Genomic DNA, 16288 nt, shown 5'->3' with positions numbered 1-16288 from the left:
AAGCACACACTTAGTAGACTCGTCTCTGCCCTCGTAATTTCCTGTATTGTCAATCCTCGACTGACAATCCGGGGAATGACGAGGGCGGCGGTCGAGTGTGTACACATACATCACTACAATTGTAACGTCCGGAAATCACGCATGTGCTCATTGTTAGCGCTGGTATTGTGTCTAGGAAATGACGAGGGCAGAGACGAGTTTACTAGAGTAGTGTACGGAGTAGTCGATGGGTTGTGTACTCTAACTGTAGCGCATGCGCGCCTCGGGTTAACACAATGATGACATTCGATTTGGCAGCGCAGGTGGCACAAACCGGTCACCGTACGTAGACGTTAGTCTCGCGTAGATATACTGTGTATGACTCAGATGAGTAAGCGTGATGAGAGTGACTTCGGCAACCGGAACCGGAAATCGAATTACACAATGTACGTACATCTTACGTACAGATAAATACAACGACCCTCTCTGCCATCTTTCACTCAATCGTAGTCCTGCTATCGATCCATCCACGCCGTTCCTTGCCTCCTCATTGCTGTGGAATCATGTCAAAACCAGTTGTTCTCGTTCTCGGCACTAACGGCTACGTCGGAAAAGCGACAGTGAAGAGTCTGAGTGAAACCTACGCCGACAAGGCCGTCATCAAGGCCGCGTCACGTGACCCTGCCAAACTCGGCGAACTGCGCGATCTGAAGGGAGTCGAGCTGGTCGCGCTCGATATGTCGGCGCCCGACGCCGCTTCCCACATCAAGGCGACCGGCGCCGCGACGGTCTACGTCGTCACGCCGGGAGTGGAAAATCGTGCAGCCATTACAATCAATGCAGCCAATGCGAGCAAAGAGGCGAATGTCGGGCATCTCGTGGTGGTGTCAGCCATGACGACCGACGTGAAGGATACCGTGTTCGGACGTCAGTTTACAGAAATAGAGAGTCACGTGAAGAAGCTGGGGTTGCCGTACACGATTCTTCGGCTGCCACTCTTTATCGACAATTTCTGGGCGGATGCTGAAACCATCAAAAAGCAATCCACAAGTACAGTACTCTGTTCTAAAGCCGAGAATTCTAATTTTGCAAAACATTGAATATATTAAATTAGTATTTTATTTGTTTGACAGGAGCGCGCGCACCAATTTTGCTGATGGGCGTGTTTTTCAAATTATATTAAATTTTAATTTTAAAACTTATGCGTTTGAACCAAATTTGTTCCCATGTGACTTTGAGGAATTCTCGTTGTACTAAAGGGGAGCGCATTAAAAGTTGATATAAAATATAGAGAAAAATGTGCTCACGGACTTTTGAGCATACAATTCCTGTCAAACAAGTAACTTTATTAGCTAATGTTTGTTTACATGTGAAAGCTAGTATTTTCAACAATTTCTTTTCTATCGTTTTACAAATTATAAATTTTGAATTATAGTAAAAGCAGTGGATATGTCTGGTTCATAGCATGGTATTTATTGAATAATGGAATCTGCTGATTTTAGCATATTGTAGCAAAAGGCTAACTACTTGACACAACGAAAATACACAACTGGTCAGAGCCGGTAAAAAATGACACAAAAGTCACGAGGTTCGCAACACACTAGCTAATTAGTGAGGTGTACAAATTATACGGCTTCCGTCCGCTACACCACTCCCCCCCAGAACCGAGATGTAACGCAGTGGGGCCTTGACTTGACGACCTGAACGGGTGCTCTGCGGTTGAACGCCGTTAGAGGTTTTGTTCCGAAGTACATAATCAGGCAAAGATGGTGGATGCTTAGGCGGTCGTCCACGACGTCTGGGCTCAGCTACTTTGACGGGATGTTCCAGGTCCATGTGAGCTGGCTTGAGTCGATCTATTGTGATTATTTCGCTCTTGCCTCCAATGTCTACCTGGAAGGTTTTGGGGCCAGGATGTATGACTTTGAAAGGGCCTTCATAGGGCAGTTGGAGAGGAGTGCGATGAGCGTCACGACGGATGAAAACGAACTTGGCCTGCAGCAGATTGTGAGGAACAGACGTAGGTGTGGTGCCGTGCTGAGATGTCGGAACTGGGATGAGTGAGCGTACTTGGTCGCGCAATTGACGGAGATGTAAACTGGTGTCAGAGAGTGTGTCAGCAAAGCCAGGGATAAATTCTCCAGGCACTGTAAGGGTGGAGCCATACACCCTTTCCGCTGAGGAACATCCCAAGTCTTCTTTAGGCGCTGTTCTAATTCCCAGAAGTACCCAAGGTAGCTCCCGCACCCAGTTGGGGCCAGTGAGGCGTGCTCGCAAGGCAGACTTCAAATGGCGATGAAACCTTTCTACCAGGCCGTTCGACTGAGGGTGGTAGGCTGTTGTATGGTGAAGTTGTGTACCTAGCAACCGAGAAATAGATGTCCAAAGTTGTGAAGTGAACTGTGGCCCTCTGTCAGATGATATGTCAAGTGGTACGCCAAAACGAGCAATCCAGTGGAAGACTAGAGCTTGAGCGCAATTGGCGGAGTTGGTATTATTCAGAGGAATAGCTTCAGGCCAACGAGAGAAACGATCGATACAAGTAAGTAGATGAGTAAAACCATTGGAAGGTGGAAGTGGTCCTACGAGGTCCACATGGATGTGGTCGAACCGACGATGTGGGACATTAAACTTCTCCAGAGGGGCCCTGATGTGTGCTTGGACCTTGGAAGACTGGCAAGCAATGCACTGCTTGGCCCAGGTTCCTATCTGCTTTTGCAAGCCATTCCATACAAATTTGTTGGCTACAAGTTTTCTTGTAGTGCGCACAGAAGGGTGTGATAGACCATGTATCAGGTCAAAAACTTGGCGTCTCCAACTGGCGGGTACGATCGGTCTAGGCCGGCCGGTTGACATATCACACAGCAGTGTAACACCATGGGTTCCAAAAGGAATATCCTCTACTTGTAGACTCGACGACGTTGCTGTGCGATAGGCCTGTACTTCAGTATCTTGTTGTTGGGCTGTTGCCATGGCACCGTACTCAATTCCCAGTTGTACGTTTGCGATGGTGGCTCTCGACAACGTGTCAGCTACAGGATTGTCTTTCCCTTGTACATGTCGGATGTCAGTCGTGAATTCAGAAATGTATAAAAGTTGACGTTGTTGGCGGTTTGACCAAGGGTCTGACACTTTTGACATACAGAAAGTGAGGGGTTTGTGATCGGTGAAGGCAATAAATTGTCGACCCTCTAGGAAGTAGCGAAAATGCCGTATTCCTAAGTATAGAGCGAGCAGTTCACGATCAAAAGCGCTGTACTTCTTTTCAGGTGGTCTTAGTTTCTTGCTGAAGAAAGCTAGGGGTATCCAGACATCGTCCACAAACTGTTGAAGAACAGCCCCTACTGCCAGATCTGAAGCGTCAGTGGTGAGTGAAATCTGTGCATCGTGATGCGGGTGTGAAAGTAGAGTTGCATCTGCCAAAGCTTTCTTAGTGTCGTGGAAAGCTTTTAACATGGTCTCATCCCAGGTCAGCGTCTTCGGTTTTCCTGATAATGCCTCAAACAATGGTAACATTGTATGAGCTGCGGATGGAATGAACCTGCGGTAGAAATTGACCATACCCACAAATTCTTGCAGGCCCTTGACTGTGGTTGGTTGGTCGAGTTGGGTGATGGCGTCTACTTTTTCAGGAAGTGGCATGATACCAGCACGAGTAATGCGATGGCCTAAGAAGTCCAGACTGTTACATCCAAATTGACATTTGGAAACGTTGATCACCAGGCCGTGTTCTTGGAGTCTCTGGAACAGCAAGCAAAGGTGTTGCTTGTGAGTCTCAATGTCCTTACTGGCCACCAAGATGTCATCGATGTAGACAAAAGCAAACTCTAAGCCGTGACAGACAGTGTCCATCAGGCGTTGGAAAGCTTGAGCAGCGTTCTTCAGACCAAACGGCATTCTGAGAAATTCGAAAAGTCCAAACGGAGTGATGATAGCAGTTTTGGGAATGTCTTCAGTAGCCACCGGAATCTGGTGATAGCCTCGAACAAGGTCGACTTTAGAAAATACATTCATACCCTCGAGGTGAGAAGAGAAATCCTGCAAGTGAGGCACTGGGTATCTGTCTGAAACAGTAGCTTCATTGAGGCGCCTGTAGTCTCCACAGGGGCGCCAACCTCCCGAAGATTTTGGCACCATATGCAATGGTGATGCCCAAGGACTGGACGATCTGCGTATGATGCCCATGGATTCCATACTGCAGAATTCCGCCTTAGCAGCTGTTAGTTTATCTGGAGGCAGGCGACGGGCACGAACATGAACTGGTGGACCTTTGGTAGTGATGAAATGCTCCACACCGTGCTTGGTAGGTTGTTGGACAAAGTTAGGTGTCGTGATAGCTGGAAAGTCCGCCAGCAATATGTCATACTTGTCGGTAGAGGTCGAAATTGCATCAAGGTGAGGCGCAGGAGTTTTGGTGGTCTGCATAAGTGGAGCAGAGTGGAAGGTTGCTGCATCCACAAGACGTTTTCCATTCATATCAACTAGTAGAGAGTTGGAGCGCAAGAAATCGGCTCCTAGCAGAGGACGAGTCACATCGGCGACTATAAAAGACCACTGATATCTGTTTGAAGCAAAATGAAAAGAGAGTTTGCGAGTTCCATACGTCCTGATTGAGCTACCGTTGGCTGCCAGTAGCGGTGGTCCTGGTTGCCTCGTACGCGTGTCCAATCCAGTAGCAGGAAGAACACTGACTTCTGCTCCAGTGTCGATGAGAAACTGCCTCTTGGAAACTGAGTCGCGTAGGAAGAGGAGACCGCGATTATGGCCGGTCGCCTCGGCCACTAGCGACCGGCCTTGCCGTTTTCCGACCAGTTGCATGGTTGCTTGCATTGTCGAGCTGCCTCGCCGAAGATGCGATGGTAATAACACAAACGGTTAGAATCCGGGGTGTCGAAACCGGAAGTCCTGGACGTTGTCTGCTTCTGTCTTGTCCCGGACGTTGTCTGCTTTTGTCTCGTGGCAAGTGGTCTACGCTGTACGGCGCTCGCTGTAAATGGCTCCATATCACGGCTTGACCAGAGAGCGTCGGCCCGTCTTGCTAGTGCGCGGTGGTCTTCAATCTTTCCATCCACCAGTTGGATGCGAATGTCCTCGGGCAGACGCTCTAGAAAAAGTTGCTCAAAGAGTAGACACGGAGTGTGGTCGCCGAGGAGCGCTAGCATCTCATCCATCAGCGCAGAGGGTTTTGAGTCGCCTAGTAGGCGAAAGTGGAGCAAACGAGAAGCCCTCTCGTGTTTGCTTAAGCCGAATGTGTCAATTAGTCGGTCCTTCAGTGCTTTGTATTTGTCCTCATTTGGAGGGCGGCGAATGAGATCTAGAACCCTCGTTGCTGTCTCCTGGTCTAGGGCCGCAAGGACGTAGAAATACTTCGTCTCGTCGGCTGTCACCCTGCGGAGTTCAAACTGAGCTTCGGCTTGTACAAACCAAACCTCCGATTGGGAAGTCCAGAAAGTTGGCAGCTTGAGCGACACTGCATGTTCTTCGTGTGCCATGAAACAACGTTCCTGGCTTCAGGGTCACCAATGTAGCAAAAGGCTAACTACTTGACACAACAAAAATACACAACTGGTCAGAGCCGGTAAAAAAAATGACACAAAAGTCACGAGGTTCGCAACACACTAGCTAATTAGTGAGGTGTACAAATTATACGGCTTCCGTCCGCTACAATATCGTATTTGTTTTGTAGTTTGGATAAAGTTGGGAACACATGCATTTGTGTTGATTGTTTTACTTTAATCATTTTATTAAAATTTTGTGTGTGTAGTGTATGGAGCAGTAAATCCTGATGCTGCTTTTACACCTATTGCTGTCAGTGACATAGGAAAGGCGTCAGCTGCTGTTTTGGCTAATCCTGGTCTCTACGCCAACAAGACCTTCAAGCTTGCTACCAAAGCCTTCACGTACAATGATGTGGTGAAAGCCTTCAGTGAGTCACTTGGGAGAGAAATCAAATATGTGCAAGTCCCGTATGAGGCTGCTAAGAAGGGAGCTATGGACATGGGAATACAAGAGTGGCAGGCTGACGGAATGGTTGAATTGATGAAGAGCATCAACTCGGGTTCACCAATCACTAATGATCCAGAAGGTGTAATTCACTTCAAAAGTATCACTGGATCTGATCCGATTACTGTCCAGCAGTGGGTAGCAGCTGTAGCTGGCGGATTCAAGTAACCTACAGGAATTTACTGAAAAGATTGATGCTGCTAGTGTTCAGCATTCTAGTTGATTTTAGAAGGGTGTTTGTATTATGAAAACAGTTCAAGAATGTGTTTGCAATTAATTCAAGCAAATAAGTCAAAATGTCTAAACTCACTCAGTGACTGCATGTTACCTTCATTATATTGCTCTCAGATTCTCTCCTTGCCTACCTTAGATAATAAAGTGTGCATATGCACTTCAATTACTAGATAAGTACGGTAAGAATGAATAGAGAAGCACATTACAGTGCTAAACCCTCGGCTGGTGTATGAAATCACATCTCGTCACGTGATAACGTTTTGCATATTGAGGTTTTAGCCCAACTCATTCGTCTCAGCTAAGGTTTCCAATGCATTCGTTTAGCTAAACAAAGGAGCGCAAAGCGTGTACCGTCTCCAGACGTGCTGTCATGGACAATACACGTTCCGCTTCGCAAATTCCCGTGGAGCGCCAAATTTCGTCACTAGTGATTTTGCAACAATACAGCGGCCGCTCAGCCACGCACACCGAAAATTCAAGCTGTCAGACTGCAGGACCATTATTCAGAAACATTGTGGAACAAGCAAAATGGTACAAGTCAAGTAGAGCTATATATATACACGTACTGTACCGCATGCATGGCGTATAAATCCAGCACCTTCGCTCCCTACACGCCTGGTTGTTGGTGGGAAAACATGCACGTGCAAATGTTGAGACTAGGCGTTGTTTCTATGTGGTACTAAACCCTTAGGTAAAGCAAAGGACTAAACACCATGTACAGAATGGACGCCCAATTGCCGAATTCTCGTTAGCAGCTACCAAACAAGAGAGGTGGAGCCCTGAGATGACATCACGTTCATCTATTGGTCGAAATTGCTTCATTTGCATCTGCGCTAATCGAGTATAAATACGGTCGTACGTACGGTCGCACGTCGAACGACTATTATACCCTTAGCCCGGATATCCGGGTCTCGGGTAGTAACAACTTGCACATTTGGCTAAGTTAATTAATTAACACAATGTTAGAGAGTTGCGGCAGCAAGACGGTCCTGACTCTGAGTGCTAATAGCAGAAGCTGAACGCTCACAGGAACCAGATATGTTCGGTCTAGCTGAGAAGGTTCGTCCAAACCCCTCGACCCCTTGCGTACGACCTTCAAGCAGGCCCATCGGAAGGAAATTTAATTAAAGTGGTGGAAATAGCGCACGCTAATAGCGTTACTATAACACCACGCCTACCTTAAATTAATATTAATTCAATATCAATTTAGTAAAAAAATTTGAGTAATTGCTAATATATTACTTATTTAATTGGTTATACCCGAAACGGAAGTTAACGAGAATCAACGCCGTGACGTTATCAAACTACACTTTTGTCGAAAGTGGTGTGACCATAGCCTGATTGATATTAATACAAATTCACTAATTGATATTAATTTAAAGCAGGCGTGGTGTTTTAGTAACGCTATTAGCGTGCGCTATATCCATCACTTTAATTAAAGTTGCTTCCGATGGGCATGCTTGAAGGGCATACGGAAGGGGCCGAGGGGTTTGAACGAACCTTTTCAGCCAGACCGAAAATATCTGGTTCTTGTGAGCGTTCTGCTTCTGCTCTTAACACTCAGAGTCAGGACCGTCTTGCTGCCGCATCTCTCTAGCATTGTGTAACTTAGCCAAGTGTGCAAGTAGTTATTACCCGAGACCCGGATATCCGAGCTAAGGGTATAGTAGTCGCCCGACGTGCGACCGTACGTACGACCGTATTTATACTCGATTAGCGCAGATGCAAATGAAGCTATTCCGACCAATAGATGAACGTGATGTCATCTTAGGGCTCCATCTCTCTTGTTTGGTAGCTGCTAACGAGAATCCGGCCATCGGGCGTCCATCTTGTACATGGTGTCTAGTCCTTTGCTTTACATAAGGGTTTAGTACCACATAGAAACAACGCCTAGTCTCAACATTTGCACGTGCATGTTTTCCTACTATCAACCAGGCGTGTAGGGAGTGAACACTGCTAAAAATGAAGTGCTCTAGCTACACCTTCGAATGCTAATCAAGCCCTTGTTTGTGCTTTACACCTTGGTATAAAGCTATACACCTACTCACGGTTAGAACTAAAGTGCTCTAGTGACACCTTTCAGTGCTATTACTGAGGATGTAAAATTTTGCACCGATATCCGTGCAAATTTTTATGCCAGCAGGTGTAGCAATAACACATTACCTGGCTCAATTGCAGGGAATCCTGTATACATACGTGTGAGTGACTGAGCGTGGATTGCTGGCGACATTATGAAACAGACAGGGATGCAGAGGTACAGCATTTACAGTAATAATTGTCATGTGTATAGCGCTCAACTTCCCAACTTGCAGACTAGGGGTTTGTTGCAAAAACGGATTGCGCCTCGTCGCGGGCTACGCTAGCCGTCCGTTTTCGTCTACGGTGTTACCTTCCTTCTTTGCGAGATGTACACATTGCATTCGTGCGTGATGCCTGCACTACACGTACTGAAAGGAGATTCCTCGTGCATTCACTACCGCCATTTTGAGTCAGGTGATTCTGTCACATCCTCATAAAAATAGAGACCTCATCAAATAAAGCATGCGGTCCCCAAAAAGGATGAGGGCGGGAAATGGAAAACAATGAATCATATTGAAGTGGACTAATATGATTGAGTTAATAGACTAAATAAATGTATAAATGGTAGATTAATCAATAGATTAATCAATTTTAAATTAGAATTAAATTTATTTTAATTAATTAATCTAATGAATTTATATACATTAATTAATGGTATTTAAAGCAATTCTTGTACTACTAGAACAGCAACAAATATGTCACTCCAGTTTCTGATGAGTGAATCACTTGTCAAGACTAGATTGGGTGCATCACCTGATTGAAACAGTGTTCTAATGTATTGTTATGATTAGTTAATTAATTATCTTATTTGGATGCTGCTGTTAGTGGCGAGTAGTTCACTTACCCTGACTAAGTTGAGTGCTTCACCTAACTGAAAACAGGGTCATAGTGTATTGTTAGCAATATAATTTGGTAACAGTAATTATGACATATTAATTAATTAATTAATTAATTGGATGCTGCTGTTAGTGGCGAGTGGTTCACTTACCCTGACTAAGTTGGGTGCTTCACCTAACTGAAACAGTGTCATAGATTATGGTTAGCAATATAGTTCACTAACAGTAATTATGACATATTAATTAATTAATTAATTGGATGCTGCTGTTAGTGGCGAGTGGTTCACTTACCCTGACTAAGTTGGGTGCTTCACCTAACTGAAACAGTGTCATAGATTATGGTTAGCAATATAGTTCACTAACAGTAATTATGACATATTAATTAATTAATTAATTGGATGCTGCTGTTAGTGGCGAGTGGTTCACTTACCCTGACTAAGTTGGGTGCTTCACCTAACTGAAACAGTGTCATAGATTATGGTTAGCAATATAGTTCACTAACAGTAATTATGACATATTAATTAATTAATTAATTGGATGCTGCTGTTAGTGGCGAGTGGTTCACTTACCCTGACTAAGTTGGGTGCTTCACCTAACTGAAACAGTGTCATAGTGTATGGTTAGCAATATATTTTAGTAACAGGAATTATGACATATTAATTAATTAAGTAATTAATTGGCTATTACTGTTAGTGGCGAGTGGTTCACTTACCCTGACTAATTTAGGAAAATGAATGCTTGAACTTGAACAGAGATATGGGGCTGAGTTGAAAGACATTGATAATTCAGGTATAACTGATATAATGGATTTAGGTTTACTTGTTGGTAACACTTGTAAGTGTGTAGGTTGCAGATGTTTTTCTGCAATGGAGCTGATGATGGTGCAGGTTTCCAGCAAGACGCAGAAACCAGTTCGACAAGAAGTCAAAGTTGATATATCTGATTATCGGTACGATTGTTTCATATGTGATAGTGTGACAATGTCCCATTGTATATTACAAGATTAAAAAACATTTTTAAAAATGAGAAAGATGTAGGGTGTGCTGTGACATCTTTCATGAATTCACTCATACAGACTGATCAATACATCATCCGTACATTGCACCATTTTCTAAACACTATGTGATACCTTGGAAAATGTTGCAATGTAGAGATGATGTATTGCTCAGTCTGTATGAATAAATTCATGAAAGATGTCACAGCACACCCTACATGGTCTTGTTTCTATTCTTTTTCGTACGGCAACCCTACATCTCTCTCATTTTTTCAAAATGTTTAATCTTGTTTGCATTCATCACAGTTTGTCAGATTTACTCAGCAATGTTTGTGTGTGTGTGTGTGTGTGTGTGTGTGTGTGTGTGTGTGTGTGTGTGTGTGTGTGTGTGTGTGTGTTTGCATGTCTGTCTGTTTCTGTTTCTCTGGTTCTGCGTGTGACATCTTGTACAAATTAATTAATATGTTGATGTTTTTCCTCGCTTGGTTGTCAACTTGGACGTATTATTGCCTTTAGACATCATGAACAATCGACTTTCTTGTCGACTCCCTCTGAGAAGTGGTCTGAAACATGTAAGATAACTCAACCAAGGACAAAGAGAGTTGAAGGCAGATGGCAAAAGAACGAATGACGTTTCAGAAAATATGAATATGATCTCTTGAATCTGAATGTGGAAGGTAATTGATCTTAATACTAATGCAATGCATTATGCAGTTTCTAAGTGCCTTCCTTCGATGAAGGTCATACTCATGTACTATTGTCATGCAAACGCCAAATACCAGCTATAGATGCTGTGATCAAGTATTTATCGGTATGAAATTTTTCTACAGTTGTCGTACATCTATCTTTTGCAACATATAGACACTTTGCCTCAAACTTACTAGCTGTGACATCTTTGCACTCTTGTTTAATACACACACGCGCGCGCGCACACACACACAGACACAGACAGACAGACAGACAGACAGACAGACAGACACACACAAGCACACACTTAGTAGATTTGTTAATTAAGTAGATTAATTCTGTTTATGAAGTATGCAATAATACGTTATGCCATATAGAACATAATGTGTGGTCCACTGGATATGGATACCTTATGCCTTTTGTGTATTCTCCTAGGAGAGTGATGATGCAGATTCCACAGTATACAAGGTTTCTCAAGTTGCCCCATACTTTATTGTATGTGGCAATCCAGCCAAACCAAGCCATGTTATTGGCATCCGAGCTCATCATCATGTTCGAAATTCAGTGCAGCAACAGCATATGCCACCCAGCGCTATTGCTTGCTGTAATATATGTTTTCAGTACAAATTTCTTTCAATCTTTAGCAACATTTTACTGGTGCCTGGACGTCATGTTACTGCATGGGATGTACTTCAGCTCCAGTGATATCTAGTTTTTAACTGGATTGCACTGAGGAACTTTGTTTGATGAATTGTGTTTGATTTTTGTTTAGTGCGTTGACTCGCTGTTTTTGGTTTAAATGTTTAAATACAAGCAATGGTACTAAAATCTATTCTAATGTGCACATGCCAGAACCGCTGGCCGCGGACTCCAGACCGCTTTTACAAAATGGTGCTAATAGCAGCCTACAAAGGAATAAGATAAACACCTTTCTGGTGTTCTGGTAACACTAAACGAAGGTTGTTTTAAGCACCATGAATTGGTGTAACAGTTTACACCAGATTGTGGTGCTGCACGCTTGCGAGTGTCAGTATAGCGACAGCATCCAGGGGCGTAACTAGCATTAAAATTTTACCGAGGCAAGTTAATATTAATTAATTAATTAATTAACCTCGAGGTTTCTCAGTCACGTGTGTGGCAAGTGCTTCACGTGCCGTGAACGTGCGCTAGCTAAGTGCGAGAACAGTGGTGAAAGAGGACTTCTTCTGTTCGGTAACCGCGTGCAGAATGCCCGATCTTTCCTGTTATCTACTAACTGATACATCTAGCAAAGTTTTTGCAACGCCACACCCTTTTTTTTTACCGAGGCAACTGCCTCGGTTGCCTCATGCCTAGTTACGCCTCTGGCATCTTTGCACGTAATTTGGTGTTTGTAAAACGCCTTTGTTTTAACAGTGAAGGTGCTGGATTCAGGCGCCATGCGGTACGAGCATGTCTAAAACTCTACCTGACTTGTAACATTTTGCTTGTTCCACGGTGTTTCTGCATAATGGTTCTGCAGTCTGACAACTAAGACAAACAGACTCAGGGGCGCCAGAGCCGGTCCGGCTGGTCCAGTCATGGCCGGACCAGTTTTCCAAAATGTGTGCTTCCGCAAGAGACTGTTTGCCGCAAACTTCCGGTCTAATAATATAGCTAACTAGTAAATGCTCGGTTAGCATTGTGTTTGGCGAGCGATGGTGTTCTGTCTTTACCAATTCGCGTAACAATGGTTGCGTTACGTAGCAATACGTTCTGTCAAACAAACCGGGAACTCAGGAAACAGACTTTCAGTTGCTCTTCTAAAGTATTTTGCGTTCAATTATTCCATTCAGGAGTTCAATTGTCCGTTGCTTAGTTAGGGCTGTTCTGCAATATCATGTAAAACTGCATAACTTACATAGTCTGCGGTTGGGCAGCTGCTCAAATATCATCATTCATCAGCTGTCTAGACGCAACCCTTGCTTCAATTTTAGCGCATATGTTACGGAGTCAAAATTGCATTCATCTGGCATCGTCGTTTTGTCGATCCGCCTTTCCGTTTTGCCGTAAATCCAAATGACAAGTGCTGACGTACGCATATAAATATATAAATATATAAATATATAAATATATAAATATATAAATATATAAATATATAAATATATAAATATATAAATATATAAATATATAAATATATAAATATATAAATATATAAATATATAAATATATAAATATATAAATATATAAATATATAAATATATAAATATATAAATATATAAATATATAAATATATAAATATATAAATATATAAATATATAAATATATAAATATATAAATATATAAATATATAAATATATAAATATATAAATATATAAATATATAAATATATAAATATATAAATATATAAATATATAAATATATAAATATATAAATATATAAATATATAAATATATAAATATATAAATATATAAATATATAAATATATAAATATATAAATATATAAATATATAAATATATAAATATATAAATATATAAATATATAAATATATAAATATATAAATATATAAATATATAAATATATAAATATATAAATATATAAATATATAAATATATAAATATATAAATATATAAATATATAAATATATAAATATATAAATATATAAATATATAAATATATAAATATATAAATATATAAATATATAAATATATAAATATATAAATATATAAATATATAAATATATAAATATATAAATATATAAATATATAAATATATAAATATATAAATATATAAATATATAAATATATAAATATATAAATATATAAATATATAAATATATAAATATATAAATATATAAATATATAAATATATAAATATATAAATATATAAATATATAAATATATAAATATATAAATATATAAATATATAAATATATAAATATATAAATATATAAATATATAAATATATAAATATATAAATATATAAATATATAAATATATAAATATATAAATATATAAATATATAAATATATAAATATATAAATATATAAATATATAAATATATAAATATATAAATATATAAATATATAAATATATAAATATATAAATATATAAATATATAAATATATAAATATATAAATATATAAATATATAAATATATAAATATATAAATATATAAATATATAAATATATAAATATATAAATATATAAATATATAAATATATAAATATATAAATATATAAATATATAAATATATAAATATATAAATATATAAATATATAAATATATAAATATATAAATATATAAATATATAAATATATAAATATATAAATATATAAATATATAAATATATAAATATATAAATATATAAATATATAAATATATAAATATATAAATATATAAATATATAAATATATAAATATATAAATATATAAATATATAAATATATAAATATATAAATATATAAATATATAAATATATAAATATATAAATATATAAATATATAAATATATAAATATATAAATATATAAATATATAAATATATAAATATATAAATATATAAATATATAAATATATAAATATATAAATATATAAATATATAAATATATAAATATATAAATATATAAATATATAAATATATAAATATATAAATATATAAATATATAAATATATAAATATATAAATATATAAATATATAAATATATAAATATATAAATATATAAATATATAAATATATAAATATATAAATATATAAATATATAAATATATAAATATATAAATATATAAATATATAAATATATAAATATATAAATATATAAATATATAAATATATAAATATATAAATATATAAATATATAAATATATAAATATATAAATATATAAATATATAAATATATAAATATATAAATATATAAATATATAAATATATAAATACATAAATATATAAATATATAAATATATAAATATATAAATATATAAATATATAAATATATAAATAAAATATATCTGGAGCTCAATTGACATGACAAGAGAGAGGCTCGCTTCGCTCGCCAATTAATATATTTCTTCTTATCAGCAGTCCAGTTCATGCTTATGACGTAATTTAAAAAGAGAAATAAGATGCGGACACAAACGGGATGCAGTCCGCGGCCTGATACCCGGATATTGTCGGCGTGACAGTTTCTGTCATGACTTCAAATTCCCTTGCAACGTCTCTTCCGAATGATCAACTCTGCTGTTCGGAGTTTCCCGAAAAACCACACCAGCCTGTCAGTTTGAACTTCCCAAAGAGGACGATTTGGAAGTAGAAGATTTCTCGTACTTTCCAGTCCTCGTGGTACCAGTCGTGGCCTTGGTTGCACTACAATGAAGAAGAGGATGTCGTGTACTGCCACACGTGTGTCAGAGCGCTTGCGATCCACAAAAGATGGCGGGGTCTATGGATGCTACTTTTGTGTCCAGAGGGTTTTCGAATTGAAAGGATGCCACTGTCGGTTTCCGAAAGCATGCCACAAGCAGGTGTCACAAGGAAGCAGTACAAATGATGATAACCTTGCCTGCCACAACAAAGAATGTTTGGAGAAACTCTTTCGAGCTTACATTCTTCAGAAAAAGAAAATCGAAAGTACTTTTTGAAGATATTGTCAAATCTGAGGTTCCTGGCAAGGCAAGCCTTTCCAATTAGAGGATGCAGTTGTACAAACTTCGTTGTGAAGATGATGGTGATCTTGAAACATGGCTGTCCAGGAAAGGAGAAAATACACTAGTCACCAAATTCAAAATGAAGTTCTACAAATAATGGCGCTACAGGTTCTGAGGGAAATCTCAGGCAGCCTACACAGTGTTCAGTTCTATTCTATCATGGTTGATGAATGTTGTGATGTTTGTTTGGCCAAAACACAGGCATGTAGTTTCATTGTCCTGTTGTAGCCATGGTATTGAATATCTATCGTAAATAAGCCTGCAGTGTGTGATTCTTGATGTTCTAGTTAATGCTTGAAAGGTCTTGTCTTGTCACGTCTTGACTGTGTTGACCAGTCATGACAGATGTCACGACAATTCAAACCTACGAGTTTATCGAATCACGTGAGTAGCACGTCATTTAGCGCGCGTTAGGCCGTACCAGTGTTCGTTTGCTTCCGGCGCCCGAGCTGCTGCTTGAATTTTCGGTGTGCGTGGCTGAGCGGCCGCGATATTGGTGCAAAAATCACTAATGACGAAATTTGGCGCTCCACGGGAATTTGCGAAAGAGAACGTGTATTGTCCATGACAGCACGTCTGTCTGTCGGACGACGCGACTGACCTGTAACTACGCAAGTCTGGGGACGGTACACGCTTTGCGCTCCTTTGTTTAGCTAAACGAAATGCATTGGAAACCTTAGCTGAGACGAGTGGGTTGGGCTAAAACCTCAGTATGCAAAACATTATCACGTGACGAGATATGTGATTACATTCACCTACCGAGGGTTTAGCACTGTAATGTGCTTCTCTATTCATTCTTGCCGTACTTATCTAGTAA

At 39.1% G+C, this 16288-nt stretch overlaps 1 protein-coding gene across 1 annotated transcript; it reads left to right on the top strand.

The window, feature by feature from the left end:
• Positions 1-471: 471 nt before the first annotated feature.
• Positions 472-6279, top strand: LOC134195944 (uncharacterized). Its single transcript, XM_062665033.1, has 2 exons — positions 472-1029; positions 5744-6279. The coding sequence occupies exons 1-2, from the start codon at positions 543-545 to the stop codon at positions 6148-6150; spliced, it is 894 nt and encodes a 297-aa protein (XP_062521017.1). The 5' UTR covers positions 472-542; the 3' UTR covers positions 6151-6279.
• The last annotated feature ends 10009 nt before the right edge of the window (positions 6280-16288 follow it).

Source organism: Corticium candelabrum, chromosome 20, assembly GCF_963422355.1.
Source record: "Corticium candelabrum chromosome 20, ooCorCand1.1, whole genome shotgun sequence".
In the NCBI taxonomy this organism is placed as follows: Eukaryota; Metazoa; Porifera; class Homoscleromorpha; order Homosclerophorida; family Plakinidae; genus Corticium; species Corticium candelabrum.
Note: the sequence above shows the minus strand (reverse complement) of the source record. Positions and strands in the feature narration are given on the sequence as shown.